General features: G+C 64.0%; 4 protein-coding genes across 4 annotated transcripts; 2 read left to right on the top strand and 2 right to left on the bottom strand.

Moving 5' to 3' along the window:
* Nucleotides 1-516: 516 nt before the first annotated feature.
* Nucleotides 517-7,338, bottom strand: CHLRE_10g454300v5 (uncharacterized protein). Its single transcript, XM_043067026.1, has 12 exons — nucleotides 7,222-7,338; nucleotides 6,990-7,127; nucleotides 6,302-6,400; nucleotides 5,779-5,981; nucleotides 5,346-5,465; nucleotides 4,778-5,051; nucleotides 4,511-4,585; nucleotides 3,263-4,302; nucleotides 2,827-3,089; nucleotides 2,414-2,565; nucleotides 1,524-2,080; nucleotides 517-1,236 (listed from the first exon to the last, which is right to left on the bottom strand). Exons 1-12 carry the CDS (start codon nucleotides 7,244-7,246, stop codon nucleotides 1,033-1,035), a joined length of 3,150 nt encoding a protein of 1,049 aa, XP_042920423.1. The 5' UTR covers nucleotides 7,247-7,338; the 3' UTR covers nucleotides 517-1,032.
* A 48-nt stretch (nucleotides 7,339-7,386) lies between these two features.
* On the bottom strand, nucleotides 7,387-10,323 carry CHLRE_10g454250v5 (uncharacterized protein). The gene is made up of 5 exons (XM_043067025.1): nucleotides 9,894-10,323; nucleotides 9,603-9,750; nucleotides 9,267-9,308; nucleotides 8,853-8,947; nucleotides 7,387-8,563 (listed from the first exon to the last, which is right to left on the bottom strand). Exons 1-5 carry the CDS (start codon nucleotides 10,172-10,174, stop codon nucleotides 8,407-8,409), a joined length of 723 nt encoding a protein of 240 aa, XP_042920422.1. The 5' UTR covers nucleotides 10,175-10,323; the 3' UTR covers nucleotides 7,387-8,406.
* Nucleotides 10,324-11,478: 1,155 nt separating this feature from the next.
* Nucleotides 11,479-15,104, top strand: CHLRE_10g454200v5 (uncharacterized protein). The gene is made up of 6 exons (XM_043067024.1): nucleotides 11,479-11,918; nucleotides 12,230-12,410; nucleotides 12,724-12,815; nucleotides 13,092-13,229; nucleotides 13,573-13,665; nucleotides 13,961-15,104. The coding sequence occupies exons 1-6, from the start codon at nucleotides 11,655-11,657 to the stop codon at nucleotides 14,060-14,062; spliced, it is 870 nt and encodes a 289-aa protein (XP_042920421.1). The 5' UTR covers nucleotides 11,479-11,654; the 3' UTR covers nucleotides 14,063-15,104.
* Nucleotides 15,105-16,438: 1,334 nt separating this feature from the next.
* On the top strand, nucleotides 16,439-19,060 carry CHLRE_10g454150v5 (uncharacterized protein). Its single transcript, XM_001698485.2, has 5 exons — nucleotides 16,439-16,723; nucleotides 16,894-16,959; nucleotides 17,403-17,496; nucleotides 17,863-17,956; nucleotides 18,275-19,060. Exons 1-5 carry the CDS (start codon nucleotides 16,671-16,673, stop codon nucleotides 18,475-18,477), a joined length of 510 nt encoding a protein of 169 aa, XP_001698537.2. The 5' UTR covers nucleotides 16,439-16,670; the 3' UTR covers nucleotides 18,478-19,060.
* The last annotated feature ends 11 nt before the right edge of the window (nucleotides 19,061-19,071 follow it).

Raw genomic sequence — 19,071 nt, 5'->3', positions numbered from 1 at the left:
CGCGTGCGCACCGAGGGATCAGCACCCAGGCAGAAGCGGCACGTGGTGCGTACGGCTGTGTCTGCTAGGCATGTGCCCTTGCCCTTGATGCACGTACGCGGCCCGAAGAGCCCCTTTTGTTTGAACACTGGGAGTTGCTGGTAAAACCTTGTGACGAGCTGGTGCAGGCTGGAACTAAATGCAGAGGATAATGACAGGTTTTATGTAGGCAACACGCACGCAGTTACTGCATACACCGAGGGTGGGCGTGAGGCATGGCCGGACGCTAGGGCAGTGTACCGAATGCGATCCGTATAGATTGGAAAGCATGCAGCGGCCAGGCTTGGCCGAACTGGCTCGATGCGTAATTGCATGATGTGTGTGGGGAGGAGGGGGCCGTGGGAGGGGGATGTGCCTGCGGACGGGCACTGCGGGTGCGAATCGTTATTATGTACGGCAGTATGGAGCTGTAATGAACGTAACCCATTCTGAAGAGCACAAGGACACAGCGGGCACCGGACTTGCGGGTTGCGGGGTTCTTAATATGTTGATTGTGACAGTACTTCTGTACTGTAGCAGCCAGCCAGCCAGCCAGTCAGCCAGCTGCAAATGCAGGGCGTGTGTCTTTTGCCGACTATCCTACTACAAGTACAGTGTCGGTACATTTAGACATTGTGCGCCCAAAATCCAGATACCCACGAATCCACGATCCCTCCGAGTCAACCGCAGTCGGCACGTGGGGCGCAACTGAGCGACCTCAGTCACCGAGGCCTGGTCAGCCGTCAGCGCACAGCCTCTCGCCGTCGCCCACTTGCCCCTACCTCACAGCCACCCGGGCCAGGCCTCCGCCGCGGGACCCTAAGCTTACCTGCTAGGACCTGCTGCCCCTGATGCTGCTTGCCCACAGCGCTTCCCTGGGTACCTTATCACAGGCTTTCGCAAGAATTGAGTCACACCGTAATCAGTGGAGGGAGGCTGGCTCGACTGCCATGCCAAACCCGTTTCTGAAACCACGCCCTCCTGAACTATGGGAAGGCGTAAACACTCCTTTGTTCAGGCATTCATTTGCTCCCGCCAGCCAGCGATCTGGGACTTGAGAACCCGGTTGGGGATGAGCGATTTGTGCTCGAAGGCCAGGTTAGTCATGGGGCTGCGCGGCGCGCGGCCGGCGGCGGCGCTGCTCGCCATCCACTGCGCGATGGCGGCTCGCTCGTATGAGAAGCCGTCGGCAGCTACCACTGGATCCTCCATCAGGTCCTGTGCGCGAGGTGGCGAATCATAAGGGACGGGGGGGATCCGCATCAGTAGGTGGGTAAGACCACAACCCATACATTTTCCAAAGTCAGCTGGGCAAAAGCTGACTAGGTGGTGCGCGTGTGGACTGTTGTTCGGAACAATCAAGCTGGCCAGTTTGTCCGGTCGGGGTCTCAGGCATGTGAAGGGCCTTGGCGGCGTGTGTGGGCAGGGCGGCCCGCGTTCGAGGGACCCCAGCCTGGGGTCGGAGTGAGTAGCAGCCTGCAAGCAGCATATGCCAAGTAGCTCACCTGGGTTATGGGGCACAGGAACAGCGGCGGGATATCGTCTGGGAGCGCCCCGGGCTCGGCGTCGTCACCGCCAGCAGCTCCGCCCAGTGCCGCCGCGGAGGCGGCGCCTGCAGTCGGCGGCGGCTGCTCCCCCGGCACGGCAGCTGCCGCTTGCTGCTGCTGCTGCTGCTGCTGCTGCTGCGGACCCGAAACGTACAGTCGTGTACGGTTACTCAGCTGCAGCAGGTACGGCAGTACGACGTCCTTTAAGTCGGGGCCCCCGCCCGCCTCGGCCGCCGTCTCTGGATCCGCGCCTCCCATGCTGCCAGCAGCGCCACCACCGCCGCCGCCGCCATGCGTGCTACTGGCACCACAGCACCTGAGCGCAGCGTTCGCAAACGCCAGCGCCTCCGCCGCGGGCCACCTCTCGCCGCCGGCGCCATCAAACACCAACGCCGCCAGGGCTCGGCCGCCGCCGTCGCCTGCCGCGTCAGACTGCCGCGCCGCGTGCAAGCGCGCCTCCAGCGCCGCCGCGCCGCCGGTGGCGTCGCCAGTCAGCAGGCGCAGCAGCAGCACACCTGAATGTTTGTTTGTTTGTGTGCGGTCGACCGTCGGAAACGAATGGTTGCGATTGTTATGAGGCAGAAGCTGGCAGCAGTGCGGGCGTCGGTGCTTGCGCGACGGCAGTGACACACACACACACACACACACACACACACACACACACACACACACACACACACACGCAAGGCTGCAGTACCGCTTGCTCCTATCTGCTATTCGCTTTTCACACCTTACCCATCCTTTGTCATCCCGTGCCGGCCTGCAGGCTGCCACTCCATGCTCACTCCCACCCCAATCTATACGTGGGAACCACTGCAAACAGCCGCCCCTCCCACCGCCTCGCTCACCAAGTGCGCGCACGTCCGCGGCGGCAGCCTCCGCAAGCATGTCGGGCGTGTCAATGCCGCTGCTGCCGCCGCCGCCACCGCCGAGCGCCACAAAGCCCAGGCGCGCGCTGCCAGTGGCCGCGTCCACCACCACTCGCGCCGCATCGAGAGGCCTATGTCAGGCAAAGCACAAAAGGAGACGGTTGGAACGCCGCGCATGCGAAGGATGCGCGAGCAAGAGGCGATGCGTGTACACGTTGCGCAAGGCGACGAGCGCGAGCAGTTTGCTCACAAGCGCCGGGACTGCACCTCGCATGCATTCCACAGTGGCCTTGCCGTGCCCTGCACACCACCCTCTGCACGCACCCTACATATCCTGCACATGAACGGTTACCCCCCCCCCTCATCGGTGCACCCTACCGCCTGACACTCACACGCGGCAGAAGAGCGGCGGTGTCTGAGCATGTAGATGCGCCACCGCCGCCGCCACCTCATACCCGACACGGACGCGGTCCCGCCAGCTCAGGATCGGCGGCTGTGGCGGCTGTGGCGGCGGCGGCGGCGCGGCAGCCCTCCAGTCGACGGCGCCAGTGTCGGGCGGCGGCGGCGGCGGCGCCAGCCGGTCTGCTAGCGTGGCAAACGCCGCCGCCGGCCCACTGGCGGCGGCCGCTGCCGCCAGCTCGTACACCAGTAGCGGCTGTGCGTGCGTCCACAGAGAGGGGTTGGGAAAACGCAAGGTTAGGGTGTGTTGCGTCAATTGACCGTCCACCATACCGGTGCAGCGTCTCCGTGCGCCTGCATGCCCGGCCCCACATGCCCACAAACCGTCCAACGCACACCCAAGCCGTGCCCCCAGGCCCACGCACGTACCTTGTCAGGGCAGTCTCCCAGAAGGGTCAGCAGGTGTGGGTGACGTAGGGCCGCCAGCCGCCGCACCAAGCCCGCCGGCAGCACCACAGCCGCCGCGGACCCAGCAGGCGCCGCCGCAGCAGACGCCATCGCCGCCGCGGCACGCGGCGCGTCTTCGACCTGCCACACCGCCACCTGACGCCCACCACCGCCGCCGCTACCGCCGCCGCTCCCGCCTCCGCCGCCGCCACCGGCAGCTGCGTCAAGACGGCCGATGTAAACGCACCCACCGCCATACACCATACCATCCGTGTCCGCCACCGGCGCCGCGACCACGGCGGGTGGTCGCCGAGGCGCCGGCAGCCTGGCGAGTAGCTGCGAGCCTGCAAAGCCAAACGTGGCTGCTTCCAGCTCCGCTGCAGAAAACGCCTGTGGTGGCGGCGGCGGAGCCGCCGCGGCGGCGGCGCTAGCAGTGGCAGCAGTGACGCCGACCTCCTCGATTGTCGCTGACGGTCGGGCGTCTGCTCCTTGTCGGACCTGGATGACCGCGTGCTCACCAAACAGCACGTGCAGCTGCAGTGCTATGGACTCAGAGAGCGTGCCCTGACGCTGCATGGACGGCATGAACCCTGGCGTCGGCGCCGCACCCGACACCGAGCGCGGCAGGCCTGACCAGGCGGTGGCAGAGGCGGTCGCGGGCGACGTCGGCGGCGGTGGGTAGTAGCCGGCGGCTCCGGGCGCGAACGCGGACGGCTGCCCGTAGGGGTATTGCGGCGGCGGGTACTGGTGCTGCAGCGGATTGTACTGTTGCGGCGGCGGCGGCGGGGGCGGCGGCGGCGGCGGCGGTCCCGAACCCGGCTGGTATGTTGGGTAGAAGGAGCAAGAGGTGGCTTCAAAGGCCACGTCAGAGCCACCGTATCGCTGCCGGGCGCGCTTCTTCAGCATGGTAAAGCCGCAGATGCCGCCGCCGATTAGCAGCCACACCCCCACCACCAACCCCACCACCATCCCGACGTAGCTGCTGCGGCTGCTGCTGCCGCTGGCACTCCGGGATGTGTCCACTGTCGTATGTAGAGCGCAGTACGGAGCAGGGGGAAGGGGTAGCCGTTCATGCAGAATGGAGCGGGGCAAGGGCCATTGAAGCGAGTGAAGTGAAGCGCGTCCCTATCCCAGCGCGTTAGCAGGCGTAAGTAAGCAAATGCCGCGCATGCACACAGGCAATCAAGGTGTGTGCCCGGTAATGACACCGGTAAGCTCTGCAGCACTCACCGGCGCCGTATGAGGTTGTGGGTGGCAAGGGCGGCAGGGGCGGGAACGGTGCGAATGCATCCGTGAAGCCGGGGACTGTAGGGGATGAGGGGAGGGGCAACGAAAGTAATGAGGGTAGTGAAGCGACACGCCACAAGCAACCGCCGGGTCCGTAAGCATGAGAAAGCGCGCACCCGCGCATGCGCGCGCGCCCACACACGCACACAAACATGCACGCACACTACAAACACGCCGCCGCCACCAACCACCACCTGCTCCACCACTCACTGGACACAAACACGTAGGCGACGCGGCTGAAGGACACGTCATAGGTCAGCGTCTCCTCCGTCACAAGCCCGGCCAGCAAGAACCCGGGCGGCACCGGCTCCCACGGCTGACTAATGCCGTTGGCGGCACACAGGCCCGTGCCGCGATCCGACACGTCGCCCAGGCGCTGCACCACGCCCGACTGGGTTCGTAACAGCAGGCGGTAGGCGGTGACCGCACGCACGCCGGCAATGACCACGTCGCTCCGGTAGCAGCATGCGCTGACAGCTGCGATCTGTGTGCAGGCGTGCGTGTGTTTGTGTTTGTGTTTGTGTGTGTGTGTGTGTGTGTGTGTGTGTGTGTGTGTGTTGAAAGAGAAAACGAAAGCCCGCCTAACGTGTATGTGTGTGTGCCACAACGAAGTGAATCGCCCGCGTGTGTATGTGTGTGCGAGAAAGTGCGTGAGTGCGTGGAGTGAGTGAAATTGAGAAAGAGACAGAGAGAGAAAGATAACCTGATGCGTGCACAAAATTCGTGTGCACGTGTGCTTCAGAGTTGCAAGGTGGCAAACACACAAAGAACCACTCACTCGATCCGGCGAGTTGGGGCCCCACGCTGAGGTCAGGTTGATGCTGAAGAGCGGGTAGCTGCTGTTGTCAAAAGCGCTGTGCAGGGGCCCACGGCCCGTGCCAAGGTAAGTGGACCAGGCCTGTGGTTGGTAGGCACCAGCGAGACGCGAGACGCACAGGTGGCCAGGCAAAGCGCACGAAGTTGTTAAGCGTACGGTGTGTGGTTGGGAATGGGGACGATACGTGTAAGTGAGAGAGAGAGTTTGTGTGTGTGTGTGTGTGTGTGTGCGTGTGTGAGAAAGGATTCGCGCCTGAGGCGTGGCGTGGCGCCGCTTCTTTTACAGTTGGCCGTATAGCCAGCCAGCAAGGCGGGCAGGCAGCCAGGCCGGCAAGTGGATTGCAGGCAGGCACACACAGCAGCCGCTGGTGCAGCCACGGCCGCGCGTGGCGCACCTGGTATGTGGAGATGGTGGAGGCGCGAATGGTGATGCCGAGCAGGGGGTTGCCGGCGAGTGCGGCCTCCTCGTCACTGACGTACCAGGCCCCGGTGGCGGTGCGGTAGGGGTTGGTCAAGGAGGGGGAGGTGGAGGGCGTGGTGACGGTGGAGGTGTAGGTGCTGCCACAGAAGAACCGACCGCGACGAGTGCTGATGGTGGCTGCGTGCATGATGGAGGTGGTGTGAGTGGTAAGGAGGACATGGTGTTGGTGTTGGTGGTGCGTGTGGGGTCAGGGATGGAGGCGGGGGCCGGGTCGTTGGGAGAAGGGGAGTTGTTGGGTAATGGGAGCTGCAAACGTGCACGGTGACATAACGAGGTCGGTGGAGACTTTGATGAGGTCATGGAGAGCTGGGCACCTGACGCGCGCCATTGCACACGGGTGCGCCCAGCGAAGAACATGTGCGGCAGACAAGGTCAGGCATTGAGCTGACAGGTAATGGGAACAAGCACCGCCAGTTAGTACGGTTGCGGTTGCTTACGCGGCGGCGGCGCGGGCGGTTGGGGTGGCTTGGGCGGCGAGGGCGGTGACGGCGGCCGTGGTGGCGGCCGTGGTGGCGGCCGACGTGGGGGCGGCGGAGCTGCGGTCAGGGGCGAGTGGGTGCAGTTGGTGGCAGTGCGGCGATTGTGTGCTTGAGTGATCTGGGTCGGGTCGTACGTCTGAGTGGCGTCCAGCCAGTCCAGCGACCCCCACTCCAATATGGTAACGCAGACCGCCTCATTTTGCCCGCCAGCCCGACCAAGCGCGAAGCTAACACCCCCAACAACCATGAAGTCCGCTGTAATGCTCGCCGCGCACAGTCCCGCCCTGTCCCGCCGATCCGCTACCGGTATCCAAAAAGCAGCTGTGCGTCATTAAGCCGCTGCAGGCCAGCACCACTGGACGCTGCTCGTTTCGCTGTACCGCCTCATCTGCCCGGATGGGCACGAGCGCCGCCAAGGCCCAGCCGGCAGCGCCGACCCCGTCAGCCGCGTCCGAGCCGGCCAGCGAACTCTAGCGCCCGCGGCCGCAGTTCCCCCGGTGCCCGTGGACCGGTGCCCGTGGAGCGGTCCCCGTGGAGATCCGTGAGGGGCTGCCCGCGCCACTAGGCATCGGAGTGGCGCCAGGTGATTGAGGTGCGCGATCCCCACCCGTGTGCCCACAAGACGGCAACGCAGCGACCGCCTCACCTGCCGTGCAAAACCCAGAAGTGGAGCAGGTCCGCGTGCCAGCACACTCGCAGTCGTTGCTGCAGCGGTTTGGACCCAGCGAATTCGTTGACTCATCCCAGCTGTAGGTCCCGTCAAGAGGCTTCACGCATACGATGGCTGTGAAAGCAGTCGAGTCGAATGCAGGAAGTCAGCGCGGAGCCTGGCGGAGGGACTTGCCGTGCGATAGCAACCACGTCATGAGTCTTCTTACTTGCCGAGCTTGCAGCTGTAAGCATAGCAAGCAGCAGAACGCATTGAAAGCGCGAATTCAAGAGCAGCTTCGCCATGTCTGCTCAAGGCAGGGTATATTATGATGTTAATGCAGCTGTTGAGTACCGGGTTATTCTTCACGAGCAGAGGGCGCAGGTGTGGACGCCAGTTTTGACGAAGCTTGGCGGGGCCCGCCAAACTTGCAGGTCCCCTCCTTTTTAGTATATTATAGTAACATGTATGCAGTCTCACGCCCTTCCTGTCATTGTCACGCTACGCTGCTAACGCGCGTGTTCTATCACTACTCGATGGGCGCGACAGAGATCAAAACCAGCCACGTCGCTTTGTCTATTCTCATCCGAAAGTACAGCTCAAATTATCGTTCGGAGTGTGGCCTTGCAGTTGGGTTTCGTGCCAGCCGTTGGCTGGGCAACTCGAACTGAAAGGTGGCCCGTCCGCGTACCACGTCCGCGTACCACATGCCCAGCTTCAAGCGCAAAGCGCATTGTAAAACGCATCTGCATCAACGCATGTCCTAAGAAATCTGAGCCAGTCGCCAGACCTGGGTGGCCATGTCGGCACTGTAAGCTCGGCTGACCTCGGCCGACATTTCGCACACAGTTAAGAACGATCGCAGCTTCTTCCCGTCATGCATGCGAGTGCGTGACCTTTATCTTGATACCGTACCGTACGTCAGCGCGTGCATCATCCATACGCTCAACAATCACAGCCCCTCAACCAGGCGCGCGACCACTCTCGGCTCAGACGTCGCCAGCGGCTGCAGCAATACCGACGGCGGTGGTGCCAGCTTCGATGGGGCAAGTGGCATTGCTGGGTATACCGCCCCCGGACCCGGTCCTGCCGTGCCAGCCGCCCGCCGCTGCTGTTGCAGCTGCTGGTCAATGCAGCTGATGGTGAAGGGCTCTCACGCAATGGGGCCGCACCTCCTGCCACACGTGCCCCTGAAATGGAGCTACGCCTGAATCTGAACCACCCCCTGAACCTACCCCTGCCCCTGCCCCTGCCCCTGCCCTGGACCTGAACTTGAACCTGAAACTGAAACCGGCGACGACGCCCAGCCAAGTGCAGCAGCCTGCTGCCGCGGCACGACTCGGACGCACAGCGGCCATCCGGACGCACCCGCAATCGCCTGTGGGTGCCCCTGAGACGCCCATGCATGTCATGCTCACTGCTTGGGTGCCATGCTGGTCATGGTCAGCTCGGCCTCGGGCTTCTTGATGCATGGGAAGTCGGCGTCGGCGCAGCAGGCCAGCCCCAGGTTGAAGGTCTGGCAGCGCAGCAGCGACACCTCGTAGTACAGCGGCGCGTTGGGCGGCACACGCCTGACAGGGGGAGGCAGGAGCGAAGAGTGGGCGGCACAGCCGCGCACAGCGGGCGGTCGAGCAGTCGGGCAGCGCATTGTGAGTGCACAAGCGTGGACGGCGGGGCACCGGTATTCCCACAAGTAGCGTCGCGTGGGGTCAGCCGCATTGCAGGTGAAGCGGCCATGCGCTCTACTCAGGACGACCAGGCGCGACTAGGCGCGTCAAGCCAAGGGCCATGCAACAATGCAGGTGCACGGGGCATCTAAGGCTGTGGCTACCCATGCCGCCGCCCGCTACTCGTACTCACTTGCCGCTCTTGAATGCGACGCCGCGATCCCCGTACCCTAGGGACGGCGGCACCACCGCCAGCTTCACGTCCCCCGCCTTCATGGTCTGGACCACCTGAGGTGCGTGCATCGTGGGTGCGTGAGGAGCGCGAAGCGAAGCAGAGCAGGAGGGGAGCAGATGGTGGTGAGTGGCAGATTCTGACTTTGCAATGCCAGGCGATGATTCGCGTCTTCACGCATCCAAGCCCGGTACTACACCTCACGTACGCACCCACCAGCCTCATCTCCTTGAAGCCCTGACAAAGCACTCCCAGTTTGTGGAAACGACCCTCCCTCATTCATGACCTGCTCCATGCATCTCGTTTTTGTCTCGGCCAATCTGTGAGCACAGCAAGCGCAACCCGCCCGGCCGTGCCCCCGCGCCACGCCCTCACCTGCTCCAACCCCTCCGTCACGTACTTGTTGGTGGTGCCCAGCTGCGGTGCGGGCGGCAGCAGCAGCAGCAGCAGCAGCAGCAGCAGCAGCAGCAGCAGCAGCAGCAGCAGCAGCAGCAGCAGCAGCAGCAGCACAGGCGAGCCAGTGGGGATGGGGCACGCTGCCATCACGAGGACACAACCTTTGACCCTCCTGCGTGGACCTGACTCCCAGCAGATGTACCAGCGGACTGCCATTCGCCCACTGCCTGGCCGCGCCACACCACCTCCAGCGGCGCCATGCCCCTGTATTCCCCACCCTCTCTGGTCCCACCCCTTCACGCCGTTGTCGCTCACCTGGAAGGCCAGCGGCGCCGCGCCCTCCACCCGCGTGTCCAAAAACACCGTGCCGTCCTCCAGCTGCCCCACCACGTCCACAAGCACCAGCGCCCCCGTGGCCGGCGCCTCGCCGCGCCCCGAGCTCACCAGCGACATGCGGATGCCGCTGTACGGCGGCACGGGGGACAGGGGTGGGCAGGAGAGGCCGGTCGCAGACGCACAGAACCCGAGCTCCCTCGCCACGCACAACTAGGCACGCGCGTCGTAGCTCAAATGCTTCAAGCGCTGGCCTGGCCTGGCCTGACCCACCTGGCAGTGACCTGGATGTCGCGCTCATTCTTTCCGTTGCCCTTCACCACCTCGGCGATTGATACCTTGGCCTGGGCTCCGCGAGCGCCGGGCCCCGCAGCCTCCACGCCGAGAACTAGTGCAGCGCCGGCGGGCAGCAGCGCCAGGGCTTGCCGGCGAGACACCGAGTGGGCCGGTGTTGCCTGGCCCGTAGGCCCGTAGCTGTGCGATACGATGGAACTTCTAGATCGATCCTGGCAGCAGGGCGACGTGCCAGGCACAGCCCGGCGCAAGCGGTGCATGGCGCGCGCTTGCACACCGCAAGCTACTGGCACTGGTGTGACTTGCATGGCTTGAGCAACTTTATATATGCTGGGAAATAGTCACAGAAGTTGATGTGGTGTAGCAGCTTGAAGTGAACTGCAGTTCACCGTGTGCTGACCTGCGTTAGTCCCTAAGCAATATAATTGATGTGTACTGCAGGTAAACGAGGCTGTGCGATATGTGCATTGCAAAGCGGAGGGCCGGATGCAGAGAACCCAAATGCAAGTTTGGTGTGCTTGCTGCTCAGTCACTTGAACTGGGCTTCGCCGGCGCAGGCAGCTATGTAAGTTGATACTGTATCCATCATTTTCCTGATATGTGCCACGTTTTCAGAAACCGCCCGTGCAACCCGAAACCCTGGTCCGTTATTCGGTTCAGCCGCGTTGGGGTCCGGGAATACGCTGCACGCTACAAGACTACAACCTGCATCCCCGTCGCACGCGTTCAACCTCCTGCTCGAATCCGTGTGCCAGCGGCGGGTGTAGGCACAGGTGTAGGCGTGTGCAAGGGCGTGTGGGCATGGACCGAGCCTGCAAGATGTGATACTGAGAATTTGCTATACCGTACGAAATGTTTCCCCCATAGGTTGCTGCTAGGGATCCCCGTCTCATTCCTTAGGGACATCGACCCTTTCCCCCCCCCCCCGCTTATGAGAATATAAGAGGGTGAAGCTGCCAAGGAACCCCTGTCCGTGCATGGCGCCGTGCCTGATGGCCAAGGAGCCCCGGGGTCGCCCCCGCACAACACCTAGAGTCCTAGACCGTGGACCTGGGGGAATGCATGATAGTTATGGTAGAAGGTTAGTCAGACTTTGGGGGTGTGGCACGAGTGGACGGGTGGGACTTCTGCGTGACTCGATGAACTCGGGACTTACATGCTCGGAGGACAGCATCAGCCCATGGACGCGTGGCGATGACTGCAGGCGTCTGTGTGTAGCTCGCAAGGCAGTGACTGTGTACCTATGCCGCGCGTGTTGAAGCGGGAATATCAGGCACACACCACGTATTGGCCGTGGCCGTGGTATTGGCCGCGTGACGGCGTGTCGCTGTCAGCCATACCACGCCGGCACGCCCCCATGCATCCTCTTATCCTTCTCACCGTGAGCAGCAGGGGCAGGTGACGGTGGGTGACGGTGAATGATGATGTGTCACGGGGTTCTGGACAGTCCGGGATGGGGGTTGGGGGGGGGGGGATGATCTGTGTGCGACTTTCCGTCTGTTAAGCATCTGTAAAGCAGAAACTCACCATTGCTATCGCTCCTTTGCACCACACTGATTCACACCTGATCAATTATTGTTGTTAACGTTGAGCGAAGTGAAAGTTCGCGAAGAGACTACTGCGCCTTTCAACGCCATCCTCGACACTTAAACCTTGCAGCAATCTCGACACATTTTAGGGAAACATCTGGGAGTTTCACTGCCCTCAAGGGCTGCAACACCCAACATTGGGCCGCGAGCGATGGCATACAAGCCTGTTGACTACTCAAAATGGGACAATATCGACACCGATTCAGATTCTGATGACGGGCGCGCGCCGGTGCCTGCGCCTCGGCGCGCCGCAGCCACACCCGCCGCACCCGCCGCACCCGCAGCCGCACCCGCCGCCGCAGCCGCTGCCGCTGCCGCCCCGCCCGAACGCACCTTCGAGTCCTTCCCCGTTGGCGCGGCTGTGACGGTGCTGGGCCCTCAGGACAGAGAGGGGCGACCAAGCAATGCAACGCAGGTAAAGGACACGGACACGGAAGCGTGTGCCCGCAAGTGCGTGGCACACGGCAGCTGCGCAGTGGCTGGGGAATCCCTCGCGGCCCTGAGCAAGCTGGGCCAGTGGCCAGCAGGGACCAGGAGGCAGCCCGGCGCCCTATCGCCCTTGCTCGCAGCCTCTCCACATCAGCAACCGTGGCACATTCTTTCCTCACATCCACCTGCATCCCTAGCCTCAGCCCTTCAGAGCCTCTTGTGAACAGAGCTCCCCAGTTTTCCATCCAACCTTGTTTGCCATGCCCGCGGCTCTGCCTTTCGGCGCCCTCGCTGCAGCCTGGCTTCTATCGCCAGACGCCTGTGCAGCCGCTGCCGAGCCGCGCGCGACCCGCCCCGCTGCCCGAGACCCCCCGCCCGGGGGAGGTGGTGTGCACGTACGCGCCCTGCTCTGGCGACACGTCGTGTCAGTTCTTCCGGACCACCTCCCTGCCGCGCGACCACGCCGCGTTCACCCAGGGTAAGTGCCGCGATGTGCTACGGCGTCTAGGAGGGCGCCTTGGTGTTACCTGGTAGGGTCTGAGGTCCTTTTGGATGGCTGGGGCCGAGGGCGTGGTGGCCCAAGGGCAGCGGAAATGGACTATGCCATGGGAGGGGCTGCATCACCGACATTGTCCAACTCGCTCCAGCATGCCCTGGCGCCACCTGCTCTTTGCGCTTCCATCCCATGATGTGCCCTCGTTTACATGAATTGCCTTCTCATGGGATGGTGGAAACAACCGTTCAGAGTTAATCCCCGCCCCACCCTGTGCCCCCGCCCTCTTGGCCTGTAGGTGTGCCGAGCCCTGTCGCAGCGCTGGTGGGCTTGCCGCTGCTGGTGCACAGACTGGACCCGCGGCGCGCGCTGACCATCCCCCGCTCGCCGGTGAGCCTTGGGCGTGTGTGGGGCCGCGGGGCCTGAGGCTATGCGGCGTGTTGGGCGCATGATGGGCTGTGTGGGAGCAGGCTTGGTTGTGCGGTGTTGGCGCGCTGCCTCCTATAGGTGTACGTTACGTGTAAAGTAGCAGCCCTCCCTCCTGATATACACCGTGCTCATCCCGTCTGCTGTGCATCCCCTCTGTCCGCAACCATCACGGAGCAAGCCTGCACGTCGTTCCCCTTCGTCACACTTTGTGTGTTTGCATATGTGTGTGTGCCACAGACGTACGACAACCAGCGGGTGACGTACATGATGATCGAGCCGCACACGGGCTTCGCGCCCGGCAAGTGGCAGCAGGGCGTGGGCTCGGCGGTGCTGGTGCGCGCCGACCGCAAGCCGCTGCCGCGACAGCACGTGGAGGTGCGTGTGTGTGCGTGCGTGGGCATGTGTGCTGGTGCTCGTGGCATGACCATGTGTACCGGTACGCACACTACTGGTGCTCGGGACCTCAGTGCCCCCGACGGTGCTACATGCGGGCTGCTGCGGGCTGCGGGGTGCTGGGCTTGCGTTGGGGCCCGCTCTGCCTTACGCAACACTGCGGCAGGTCTGCCGCCGCTGCTGCGGGCTATGTTGTGCTCACGTCATTGACCTGCTGCCTGACCACCTCCTGACCACCTCCTGATCACCTCCTGATCACCTCCTGATCACCTCCTGACCACCTCCTGACCACCTCCTGATCACCTTACGTCACGCGGCTGCCCAGGCGTTCTGGGAGTTCTGCCAGCACCTGCTGGACATGTTCGGAGGCGGCGACACGCCCAACCCAGCGGAGGACATGTCGCCGGCCGCCTGGCAGGTGCGACGCCGGCTCGGCTGGCTGGCTGGTGGTGTTGGGTCGGGGGAAGGGCAGGACCGGTTGTGGTGGGCAGGGCCGGGTGCGGCGTGCAGGGTCGGTTGCAGTGGACAGGGCCGTTTGCGGTGGGCAGGTGCGGACACAGGGCAATCTCGGCAGCTGGGACGTGCACAGCAGACTGGGCTGAGGGTGGTGGCAGCCGAGGCGTGGGAGGTCCGCGCTGACTGGGGCCCGGAAGGCTAACCGACATTGAACCTGACGCCCACTTTGTGCCGAATGTGACACGTGTTCCGGCCAGATGTTTTTCGACATGTATAAGGCCGACAACGCCGAGCGCCGGCCGGAGTGGCGGGACGTGTGGCGGCCGTGGGAGGCGCCGCCGCCGCCGGACGTGGACTGACGGGCGGCGCGGACTGATGGTGCGCGGCGCGCGCGATGACGCAACGCCTGTGTGGCGGCTGGCTAGCTAGGGGCTGGCGGGCGCTCCGCGTGTCGCTGCAGCGGAGCCTGGCGGCTGCTGCTGCTGCCTGGCGGCTGCCTGCTGCGTTGCTTGGGCCGACTGCTAGGCTGCTAGATAGCAGGTGCCGCAGATCGGTGGCGCTGCTTAGCGGCGGCTTGCGGTGCGAAGACAGCGAGATGGATGCTTGGATAGATCCATGGCCGTGTCTGTCGTCCGCAGCATGTGGTGGCACAGGGCGGCAGTTATGGCTCGCGAGGGCTGGCTGCTGGGCTTCTAGACAGCAGTTGCTTTGCGGCATGTTTTGTTTGCTGCGCGGCGCTGGGGCGTAAGCTGGTGTTGGCAGCGTTTATTGCACTAGAAAGCGCGAGGAAGCGAGATGCGGCTGACCGGCTGTGCTCCAGCCCGGCCGGTGTGGTGCTGGAGGGCGACTGAGAGTGAGAGGCGGAGGTGGCAGCTGCGGCGTGTGGAGGTGGCAGCTACGGCATGTGGAGTGGCGGCGGCTGCGGCGTGTGGCGGCGGCAGCTACGGCGCTGGCGGCGGCTGCGGCGTGTGGAGGTGGCAGCTACGGCGTGTGGAGTGGCGGCGGCTGCGGCGTGTGGAGTGGCGGCAGCTGCGGCGTGTGGAGGTGGCAGCTGCGGCGTGTGGAGGTGGCAGCTACGGCGTGTGGAGGCGGCAGCTACGGCGTGTGGAGTGGCGGCGGCTGCGGCGTGTGGAGGTGGCAGCTACGGCGCGGTGGCCGTGCACTGCTGCCGCGAGTGCCAGGTGCCGCACTGGCGGGTGGGCACAAGGCGGCGTGGGGCAGAAAGAAGGCGTAGGCCACAGGGCGCGCATGGTTGAAATCGTTGATTCGTTGAACCCACAAGCTTCACACCAGGACGGCTTGCGCTGGGGAATGGCTGCGCTGTGCTGACCCGGGTGGGGGAAGCATGGAAGGGCCGAGGGGTAAGGAGGCGCCGCGGGGGAATGAAACTGCCGCGCATGACATACCGTAGCGCTCCTTTCATCTTCGCCAAATGCACTGCGAGTCCATGGCAACGAGAGCACCAACAGCACCATGACGTGCAGGCGACGTGCAGCACGTGTGCCTGGGCCTCGGCCTTCACCATCCACCAGGGATGCCTGGCTCTTTGCCACAGAGCATAGCTGCTGCGGTCTGCTGCAGCAGCGGCGCCGCTGCCTGTACCCGAGCCCACCGCACCCGTCGTACCCTCACTGGAGCCCATTGGGCGAGGCGGCGGCGCCGCCGCCGCTGCCGCCGCGCCCGCCGCGGCGCCGCCGCAGCCGCCCCGCCGGAGCCCAAGCCGCTGGCGCATCAGGTCGTCTACCACGAGCATGCCCATGCCGACCAGGCTCCTGCCGCAGCACATCTGCACATCTTGCAGCCCTCGCAGCAGATGGCGCCGCCGCCCCCGCACCCGCACGCCGCGTCAGCGGGGGTCCCGGGGGACGGCGTGGCCGCCACTAGCGCCGCGACAGCGCCCGGCCGCGCTTGGTGCAGTTGACCAGCAGCAGCAGGCCCAGCACCGACTCCTCGTCCTCGCAGCGGGCGATGCTTCTGCTCCTGCTACTGCCGCTGCTTCTGCCACTGCCGTGTCAGCTGCAGCGGACTCGCCGGGGCAGCCCACGCCGCCCCCGCCGCCGCCGGTGACACCACCGCTAAATTCAGGGGCTGTCCTCGCATTCAGGGCCTAGACTGTCATACAGGCTGCTCGAAATTTTCATCACAGGCACTTGGGTGCGATGGGACATGCCCTCAACGCCCACAAGGCCACAACTCGCCTTCCACAGTACTGTTGTCAGTTGAATGTGCCGCCTGTGACCACGTGCCGTCACCGTTGCCCGCAGTATCAACGCGCAGCAGATGTCTGGATGTCATATTGTGATTGAGGAAGCTGCCCCGTTCCTGCCCAGCTTGCCCTGTAACGCATGGAGAACTCGAGCGACAGTCGTGCCAACCGCCGCACGGATCTTGCTTCCCAGGTCTCCGCAACAGAACTTATGCATGCTCCCGTGATCCGTATTCTCGATACTTGACTGCGCCGATCGTAACCACTGCTCGCAGGCACACCTCACAGAAGATGTCGTAACGTAGTCGGGGAAGCTGCCCCCGAGCCCGTGTCCAGCTTCCCCTCGTGCGACAGGCGTGCCAACCGTGCCAACCTCCATCAACCTCCGCAACATAATGCGTGTACTTTCATTGTAACCCCACACCAGCAGTATGATGTTGGGTCGTCCTTACGTAACCTGCATCCCTGCGCGCCCGACTATTACCCACTCAGTCGCAACTGTGACAACGCCGCACCCCCTTTCGCGGCACCAAACCTGCCCCGAACTAATATCCTTTGAACCAAAACTCAAGATAGGTCCTTAATTAACCATGACAAGCGAAAAGGAGAAGATGTTGGCGGGGCAGCTTTACTGCAGCTTCGGCGAGGAGCTGCTGGGAGAGCGAACAAAGGCCCGTGCATTATTGCACGAGTATAATAATAAATTAGATTATGCCGACATGGAGTCGCGAACTCGCGTGCTCTCCCAACTCCTCGGCGGGATGGACGCAGCGAGCCCGCCTTTTATTGAGCCGCCGTTCCGTTGCGACTACGGGTATGTAATGGCAGTCTGGGAGGTCACGCGAGCTGGCTAAAGGGGGGGCGCTCAGGGGGTGTTGCGCGCGTGTCGGCCCGCCAAGTCTCCAGCGTGGCTGCACCCGAAAGACTCCGCCCCTTGTTGCCAGCTGTGAGCTGATGGCGATGCACCTGCCTGCATACCCTCAGGTACAACATAACGGTGGGATCCGACGTCTACATGAACTTCAACTGCTGCGTCCTGGACTGCAACAAGTGAGGCTGGGAGGGGACGGAAGGAACCGCTGCATCTTCCTTGGCTCCTGGCGCCTAGCGAGGTGCCGTCGCGAGCCACAGCCCTCCTTGGAGTCTGCAGCGGTGGCCAAAGCGGGGATAGATACATTCGGTCAGCGAAAGGGGGCAAGGGCTAATCCGTACACGCACCGCCTTCCGGTACACACGGCGGACGCGGGCAGGAGAGCCGCCGCACGCACGGCACCTGACGGTACAACAGCAGGCCGCAAACTCGATGACAGAGGACCTCGCCGAGCTGCCAGATAGTCGTGACTCGTGAGCTGCTGACGGTCTGCTGGCCCTCCTTCCATACATACACACACACGCGCTTGCACAGTCGCATGCAACCCCTGTCGGCCGCCTCCCCTTGTGCTCTCCTAACACACGCACACACGCGCGCATATGCGCAATTGCATATTGCGCAGGGTCACAATCGGCAGTCGCGTGCTGTTCGGACCCAACGTCCAGATCTACACGGCCGCACACCCGCTGGCCGGGAGCCTGCGCAACGGCACCAAGGTGGGTGCGCCAGCAACAGGGCGACCATGGAACAGGGCGACCATGGAACAGGGCGACCATGGAACAGGGCGATTGGCCTACCCCGGCGGTGGGTGTGCTCGATCTGTCGGTCACATGGATCGGCGGCGAGTAGGGGACGGACAGAAGCCGGCACCGTCTGCGTCAAGCTGCTGCGGCGACTCGATTGACGCCATGCCACTCGTACGTCCTGCCCGGCTGCCCCACCCGGCTGCCCCACCCGGCTTCCCCATCCAGCTTCCCCATCCAGCTTCCCCATCCGGCTTCCCCACCCAGCTTCCCCACCCGGCTTCTCGCAATCCCGTTGATTGCCGTGCTGTGCTTCCCACGCGCCCCGCGCACCTGCAGGGCCCCGAGTACGCGCTGCCCATCTCCATCGGCGACGACGTGTGGGTGGGCGGTGGCGCCATCGTGCTGCCCGGCGTGAGCATCGGCAACGGCTGTGAGTAGTGCCGGCACCGCCCGAGTCAGGGGAAACTGCTCAGCACAGTGCACAGAGCACAGTGCCGTGCACAGCAGTGCCGTGCTGGGTAGTGGTGCAGAAGTGCCGGGGTCCCAGGACCATGCGATTGGGGCAGGGGCGGGCAACGGCGGCCACGTGCGGCTGCACAGCGCGCGTCCTCTCATAATGCTTGTCGCGTTTGATTTGAAAGCATGCCGCGTATCGTATACCATACCCCATTTACGGCATTCCACACACAACACGAGCGCCCAATGACTGCCCATGCTAATGTGACCGGTGGCTCCTCCGCACCTGCAGCGGTGGTGGGCGCGGGCGCGGTGGTGACGCGCAACGTGGAGCCGTACACGGTGGTGGCGGGCAACCCGGCACGGCTCGTTCGGCGGCTGAACCCGGAGGCGGGGCCGCTGAAACCGGAGGAGGCGGCCGCGGCGGTGGCGGAGGCGGAGGCGGACGTGGCGGCAAAGGCGGCGCGCGCCACCAACGGCAGCAGCAGCGCATGAGGCGGTGATTGTGCGGAGATGCTTTGCAGGCTGTGCACAAGTGCGGGAGTTCTTGGAGAGATCGTTGTAGGCTGCGAGGCGGTTTGTGTGGAGTGCGTGCAGCTAGGGCGCGCTGCTGTTGGCTTGCGGCCTCGCACGTTCGGGGCGGTGATGGGGTGGGGCGGGCACTTCGCGGTCCGCCAACTCATGATGCCGTTGCCGTGTGTGTAGCAGAAAACGATGCTACAGTGCTGACACGCGGGTCCTCCCCGCCCTTCCGTTGTTGCTGGTACTTAGGAGCCGTGTCAAGAAGCGAGCCTGCTGTGCGGTGAGGTGTCGATGCTGGTGCAAGAAGTTAGAGGGTGTGTGATTTAGAAGTGCATGCGGGCTGGCGATGCAGGTTGGCGTGCCCCGGCCCCCGGCGGGGGCGCGGCGCACCCATGCATTTCACGGGTGTAGAGGGCGTGCAGCCTTGCTTGTCAGGGCTGCCGTGTCTGGGCGTCTACTGTCATCAAGAGTCGTCGCGGTCGCTGCTTCTGTGCGCGGGCCTGCAATGCTCGGCACAAGCGGCTGTGTGCTCCTCTGTGTGTAGCAAGGATCTGCAAGCAAGGGCCC

This window comes from Chlamydomonas reinhardtii, chromosome 10 (assembly GCF_000002595.2).
Source record: "Chlamydomonas reinhardtii strain CC-503 cw92 mt+ chromosome 10, whole genome shotgun sequence".
In the NCBI taxonomy this organism is placed as follows: domain Eukaryota; kingdom Viridiplantae; phylum Chlorophyta; class Chlorophyceae; order Chlamydomonadales; family Chlamydomonadaceae; genus Chlamydomonas; species Chlamydomonas reinhardtii.
This window is presented reverse-complemented; position numbering and strand designations above follow the sequence as displayed.

What these genes read in the sequence shown, in the direction of transcription:
- CHLRE_10g454300v5 (XM_043067026.1), bottom strand. Translation starts at nt 7,246, where the DNA reads ATGCTTACAGCTGCAAGCTCGGCAA. An exon ending in TACAGCTGCAAGCTCGGCAA is followed by an intron (nt 7,128 to 7,221) that starts GTAAGAAGACTC and finishes CTGCTTTCACAG; the next exon opens with CCATCGTATGCGTGAAGCCT. An exon ending in CCACCATCTCCACATACCAG is followed by an intron (nt 5,466 to 5,778) that starts GTGCGCCACGCG and finishes TACCAACCACAG; the next exon opens with GCCTGGTCCACTTACCTTGG.
- CHLRE_10g454200v5 (XM_043067024.1), top strand. Translation starts at nt 11,655, where the DNA reads ATGGCATACAAGCCTGTTGACTACTCAAAATGGGACAATATCGACACC. An exon ending in TGCCGCGACAGCACGTGGAG is followed by an intron (nt 13,230 to 13,572) that starts GTGCGTGTGTGT and finishes GCGGCTGCCCAG; the next exon opens with GCGTTCTGGGAGTTCTGCCA. An exon ending in TGTCGCCGGCCGCCTGGCAG is followed by an intron (nt 13,666 to 13,960) that starts GTGCGACGCCGG and finishes TGTTCCGGCCAG; the next exon opens with ATGTTTTTCGACATGTATAA.
- CHLRE_10g454150v5 (XM_001698485.2), top strand. Translation starts at nt 16,671, where the DNA reads ATGGACGCAGCGAGCCCGCCTTTTATTGAGCCGCCGTTCCGTTGCGAC. An exon ending in GCCTGCGCAACGGCACCAAG is followed by an intron (nt 17,497 to 17,862) that starts GTGGGTGCGCCA and finishes GCGCACCTGCAG; the next exon opens with GGCCCCGAGTACGCGCTGCC. An exon ending in CGTGAGCATCGGCAACGGCT is followed by an intron (nt 17,957 to 18,274) that starts GTGAGTAGTGCC and finishes CCGCACCTGCAG; the next exon opens with CGGTGGTGGGCGCGGGCGCG.
- CHLRE_10g454250v5 (XM_043067025.1), bottom strand. Translation starts at nt 10,174, where the DNA reads ATGCACCGCTTGCGCCGGGCTGTGCCTGGCACGTCGCCCTGCTGCCAG. An exon ending in CGGCGCCGCTGGCCTTCCAG is followed by an intron (nt 9,309 to 9,602) that starts GTGAGCGACAAC and finishes CCCGCACCGCAG; the next exon opens with CTGGGCACCACCAACAAGTA. An exon ending in TGACGGAGGGGTTGGAGCAG is followed by an intron (nt 8,948 to 9,266) that starts GTGAGGGCGTGG and finishes CACGCACCTCAG; the next exon opens with GTGGTCCAGACCATGAAGGC.